The sequence below is a fragment of the Gracilinanus agilis genome, chromosome 4 (genome assembly GCF_016433145.1).
Source record: "Gracilinanus agilis isolate LMUSP501 chromosome 4, AgileGrace, whole genome shotgun sequence".
NCBI classification, from domain to species: domain Eukaryota; kingdom Metazoa; phylum Chordata; class Mammalia; order Didelphimorphia; family Didelphidae; genus Gracilinanus; species Gracilinanus agilis.
The window spans coordinates 82,507,714-82,513,713 of NC_058133.1; the positions used below are offsets into that span (position 1 = coordinate 82,507,714).

Sequence of the window (6,000 nt, forward strand, 5' to 3'; positions counted from 1 at the left end):
CTCAGTGTTTCCCATAAGTGCCTTATCTTCATTTTGTACTTTGCATATGTGTGTATGTTGTCTTTTCTATTAGAATGTATGCTCCTTGAGGAAAAGAACTTTTCCCTATGTCTTTGAATTCTCAGTGCTTAGCTCTGTGCCTAACACTTATAAGTACTGATGAATTCCTATTGAAGGATTGTTTGGATGATATATTTAATTTCAAAATATAATCTTCACAAGTCTGATATGGAGAAGATACTTAAATAGAAATTCATTTGGAAAAGAATTGGTGATTTTATTGGACTGCAATTTCAACAGAATTATGTATCATGACATAGCCCAAGAAATTTGCACATTAGATGTTATGCATCTAAATGCAGTGTATTTAACCTGCATTAAGGGATGTATGGGAAGTGTGTTCAACTCTGCTCTTCCCTTTTTTGAACACCTCTTATTTCTGTCTGCACCATTTAATGAAGGGAATTGACAAATAACATAGCATCCAAAATAGGACAACCAGAGAATGGAGACCATCTGTTATATCCAAAATGATCTCTGTAACTAGGTATGTGTAGTCTGGAAAAGAGATGACACAAGGAGGCAAGGAAACATGATGGCTATTTTTAACTATTTAAAAAGTTTAAATTAGATTTATTCAGAAAACAATGGAGGTGAACATAAAGGTTTCAGCTCAATGTAATCAAAAAATTCCAGGTATGTAGGTTTATTCCAAAATGTGCTCCCTTGGAAAATGGTGATTTCCCCCCTGCTAGATATCTTTCATGGAAGACCAATGCCCACTTGAAAAAGATGGAAGTAGAATTCTTGTTTAGTTATAAATTGGTCAAGATGACCTGAGAGCTCTCTTCCATCTCTGAGATCCTATGGTACTTTAGTTTTAAGGAGGAAAAATCTCTAGTTTGAACTCATTTTTGCAAGATAAACAACCATCTATGTCAGACCAAACTCCTTCATCAGCCCCTGTGAATATGCAAACATAAAATCCTGCAGGGGCATTAGAAAGCAAGTCATCATAAAGTTGAAATGAAATTGGAGACCATAAAACAAGGAAACCATTCAAATTCTATAATGCCTACTTCATTTTCTTTAAGGTCCTGATGTGCATAAATCATGTTGCAAAATTTAAGACCATACAAATGGCTGCTTTTGATACCATTCCTAGTTATCTAAGCTCAGACAGAGTTCTCACAATTCTCAACCCTAAACTGCTTCAGTAATAGAATCTCAGCAACCTTAACCCCACATTGACCTCGGATCTTAAATTTTGACCTGGAATCTTGGTGCCCACTACATAGATTGTTGTCACACGAGACTAGGAAGGTTACTTTTCATTTTATGCTTTTCTCAGAATCTTGGGGGAACTCAGACTCATTCACAATTCTTAGAATCTATGTAAATTATAATGACTTATGAGCTCTTAACATATATTCCTCTCTTTGCCAGGGAAACATCCCATTACCCTCCTTTTATCCTCTCAAATTACCAAATAATATGCACCAGCATCAGTAATGCTAAAATTTCACATGTCATAGATGGTAAAACATCTATAGTATATTATTATTTATTCCACTTAGCTGGACTTAAACACTGCCTCCTTCCTGCTTATTACACCTTTCCTGACTTGATCAAACTATCTCTGCTATATCTCTCACTTCTGTTCATTACATTTTGTTTACTTGAATGCTGGGGAAATGACATGTCCATCTTGTGCCTGATGCAGGTCCTTCAATTTATTTGTTAGTAATGTTGGATTCTAGTCAAAATGGGCATCTGTGCCATTCTTCTTGTTATTATATTAATACTTGTTGACTAATGGACTAATAATCTGAATCCTCAACTCTCAAATATGTCAAGAATTAAGTTGTCTCTTTTCAGGGAATTTCACACTCCATTATTCTAATTCATATTAATGATTCTTAAACTTGAGGTTTTTCTTTGAGGCACATAAAAGACATGTTTCCATTTTGATAAAGGAATGAGATTCAGAATAGGAATAAGATTTCTAGACTAAGTTCTGGAAATTTGTTATTATATAATTTTTTAAAATACAAAATTTGTTAATAAAGTTATTCTAACTTAAATTCTGTCCAAAAGAAGTTGGTTACTTTAGCAGCAAAAGGTCATTATTTTTTAAAAGTTCTGTGGAATGAATGTCAAAGAGACAGTATTATAGTACTAATGAATAATATAATACTTTGAAGAAAGGACATTTGATTTAAAGTGTCATCCTACTTATCTTTATTATTCTGAAGATAATAATTTAACTTTTAATTTGTCAAATAAGAATTGCAATATTTACTTTTTCTGTGTCTCATAGTACACAAGACTAATTAGACAAACATCTTTGGGAAAATGAAAAATGCAAATTTAATTAACTGACTTTGAAAAACATTTATTAAATGTGTCATATTATTGCATAATTTCTGTATTTTTAATAAAGTTTTCTTAATTTCTTTCAGCTTCTCCAAATTTTATACAAGAACCTACTGATGTATCCATGGAAATTGGCTCAAATGTAACATTACCTTGCTATGTTCAGGGATACCCAGAACCAAAAGTCAAATGGCGACGGCTAGACAACATGCCCCTTTTCTCAAGGCCTTTTGCAGTTAGTACCATCACTCAACTAAGAACAGGATCCCTCTCTATTATCAGTAGGTTAAATTAAATATATGTATGTTCACATTCATATAAATATATGTGCTTTTATATGTGTGTTTTATGCAAATATTTTAGCTATATCAGAGAGCTAAAGGGTTAAGAAGACACAATTAGTAAATAATATTTTGTAGATGTAGCAATTTAGCATCACACTGTTGAACTGACCATTAACTCCTAGGAAGATATCAGACGTTTCAATGGCTTAGAATTTGTTGCAGCAAAATGATACAAAAAGTTATCTCAAAGACAGGACAAGAACAATGAAACCTACTGATTCATCCTATTTGTCAGCTTTGAACTAATTGTGTTAAAATTCATAATTAGGTAATATACCTAAAGATAGGTATTCCAAAAACTGTTATGGAAGCCTTGGATTATGAGTTGTGGCTATCTGAAGCAAAAATGTCTTGTAAACTATCTTCTTATTCATATATTAACTTTTTATTACATTGAAAATACATATGCTTTAGGAATTTATTAAAATCAATTTCATTTTTTCAACAAAAATTTGAAAGTTAGGACTAAGAAGGCAAAATGTTTGGATTATTCACTGAATTTGTCACTTTTTCTATAGATCAGAGAAGGGGAAAAATAATGCCAGAGCACCAAATCTGCTCTAACTAATGATGATTTTTTTTCTTACATTTGAAATGTAATAAAGTTCTATTTTAAAACAGAAAAAAAATCATTCTTAGCTAGAGGTCTATGCAGTGCAGCCACTGATTTGACCCACTGTTTGTAGTTTGCTGACCATTGATTTGGCAATCTCCATTTAGTTAAGAATTAAGGTTTTCTAATGCCCCCAAAGTACATTAGTTACCTACATCCAAAGGGTAAAATCAGTTCAATCAACAAATATTTGCTGAATACCAAATGCTGTGGTAGATGTGAAAGAAATATGTGACAGAGTCCCTACTCTTAAATGTCTTGTAGTCTGTTTTTAAAGAGATAAAATTAATGTATACAATATGATTAAAGAAAATTTAAGTTCTAAACCATTTAGTACTGACTACAATAGAAATTTAGTAAAAAGAATTATTAAAATTTGGATTAGGATAGTCAGGAAATACTACATAGGATAGACAGAATTTGAGCTGACCCTTGATTTTGGTCTAATGAAGGAAAAAATTTTAAAAAATTGAAGATATCCAAAAGTAAAATTTCCTGTCTCTGAGATAGTGCATATGCTCTTATTGAAGATCTGTGATCAAAATCAGGAATAATTTATGTTAGGTATGTTGAAAAAAGGAATTTATTTTTATATTTGAGTAGAATTAGGAAGCCATTTAAAGTTCCTTCCAACTCTGCAATAAGATTATTCTGTAGTTTCATGAAGGAAGGATAGATAGCATTAAGAAAGACTTGATAAAAAAATAGAGAATTTCAGGCAGGGAACAAAATACAAGCAAAGGGCAGTAAACCTTCATGTCGTTGCATCTGTATGGAACGCCAAGAAAGTAGCCTTTTCTAGAATGACGGATGTGTATAAAAATGAAGTGGGAAATGTATTTATAGAGCAGATTAAAGAAGGCCTCAAGGAAGAATAAGTGGCACAGTGGATAGAATACCAGGCCTGGGGTCAGGAAGACTCATCTGTGTGAGTTCAAATCTGGCTTCCAATACTTACTACCTTTGTAGCTTTGGTTGTCATTCAACCCTGTTTACCTTAGTTCCTCATCCATAAAATGAGCTGGAGAAGGAAATGGCAAATCAATCATCTTTGCCAAGAAAACCACAAATGGTGTCATGAAGAGTCAGACACAACTGAAAAACTACTAAACAATAACAGAGCAGAATGGAGTTAATGTACAATAAAGAGCCTCTGGAGGATCTTGAACAAAAGAATAATAGCATGATGAAAGTTGTTTTGATGAATTTTGTTCTTTAATAAATTGTAAGGACAAAACTGCCAATTAAGAGGATATAGTATAATTCTAGGCAAAAATGTATATAAACAGAGGAATAATAAGGAAGGGATATACTGCAGCAGCCACATTGGGATATAGGTGTATATAAGAAAGGAGAGGGAAAAATCCAAACTGTTTAGCCTCATACTCTAGATAAACAGAAAAGTCATTGATGAAATGAAATAGTTGGAAGTGGAATGAATTGTAAATCAATTTCTAATAATGCTTTTTACTTTTTACCAGTTATTCCAAGTCAATATAAATATTTTTAAAATTAACTAAATTCATATTGTGCAAACCAATTAGCAAGATGACAAATTAAAATTTCCTTCTTGATTATTTTGAATATTAGTTTTAGAATTGTTTACAATGTTTGGTGTTAGAGTCATTTTCATGCAAGGATATGGAAATTTGTATAACATGAGCACATTAAATTCCAAGAAGTGGGTAGCTGTATTTTTCTCTCAAAGTCTTAAAGAAATAGTAAAATTGTGATATATTTTGATGCTTAAGAATACTTTTACACATGCCTCTTCTTTTCTTTCCCTTTTTAGATTTATGGGCCAGTGATAAAGGAACTTACATTTGTGAAGCTGAGAACCAGTTTGGAAAGATTGAGGCACAGGCAACGATAACAGTGACAGGACTTGGTAAGAAGACTCTACTAAACAGTCAGATAAAAGACAAATCGGAATCTTCAGAACAACCTTAATTCTTTGTAGAAACAATCCACTTCTATATCTTTTATATCTTAATGACAATACTCCATTTCTGTTCTGATTAGATATGTCTCAGTGCTCAGCTCTTTTTTTATAAAAAGATTTTTGGTTTCCTTATTTCATAGAACATTTGAATTAGGAGTTTTGACAAACTGAGTAAAATATCCTTTCATTTAAGAGCTGAAGGGAAGGAGGCCCAGAAGTTAATGGTAACTTTGTTGTCCCTGGTTAAGATTTGAATCTGTACACTTCTGATATACACTAAAACACTCAAGGTCTGAGAGATACAATCAAGCAATTTCTTATTTTAAATAGTAGCAGAGAATGTGCTGTCTGTAGTTTTCTGTTTTCTATAGAGGTACTCTTTAGAACCTCTTAGTAGATCTGTATGCAACCCTGAGTAGAGGTGACCTGCATGAAAGTGGAAGTTTAGTTTCCAGCAGCAAGTTGGGGATATGATAAGTTCAAACTTGGGGGAAAGATCAGAGATGAGCATGTAAAGATGGGAGTTATGCATATAGTGGTTATGATTTATATCCTGGTTGGAGAGACAGAGTCAGAGAAAGGAGAGAGACAGAAAAAGAGACAGAGAGAGAGAAAGAGAGAGAGAGAGAGACAGACAGAGACAGAGAGAGAGAGACAGAGAGAGACAGAGAGAGACAGAGAGACAGAGAGAGAGAGAGAGAGAGAGAGAGAGAGAGAGAGAGAGA

The 6,000-nt window shown here is 33.0% G+C and overlaps 1 protein-coding gene across 1 annotated transcript in view; it reads left to right on the top strand.

Annotated features, from left to right (window-relative positions):
- The window catches only part of HMCN1 (hemicentin 1), a 526,219-nt gene that overhangs the window by 277,336 nt on the left and 242,883 nt on the right, over positions 1-6,000 (top strand). The window contains exons 16-17 of the mRNA XM_044672125.1: positions 2,463-2,657; positions 5,126-5,221. Coding sequence (XP_044528060.1) covers positions 2,463-2,657; positions 5,126-5,221 — 291 coding nt within the window. The remainder of the gene's footprint in view (positions 1-2,462; positions 2,658-5,125; positions 5,222-6,000) is intronic.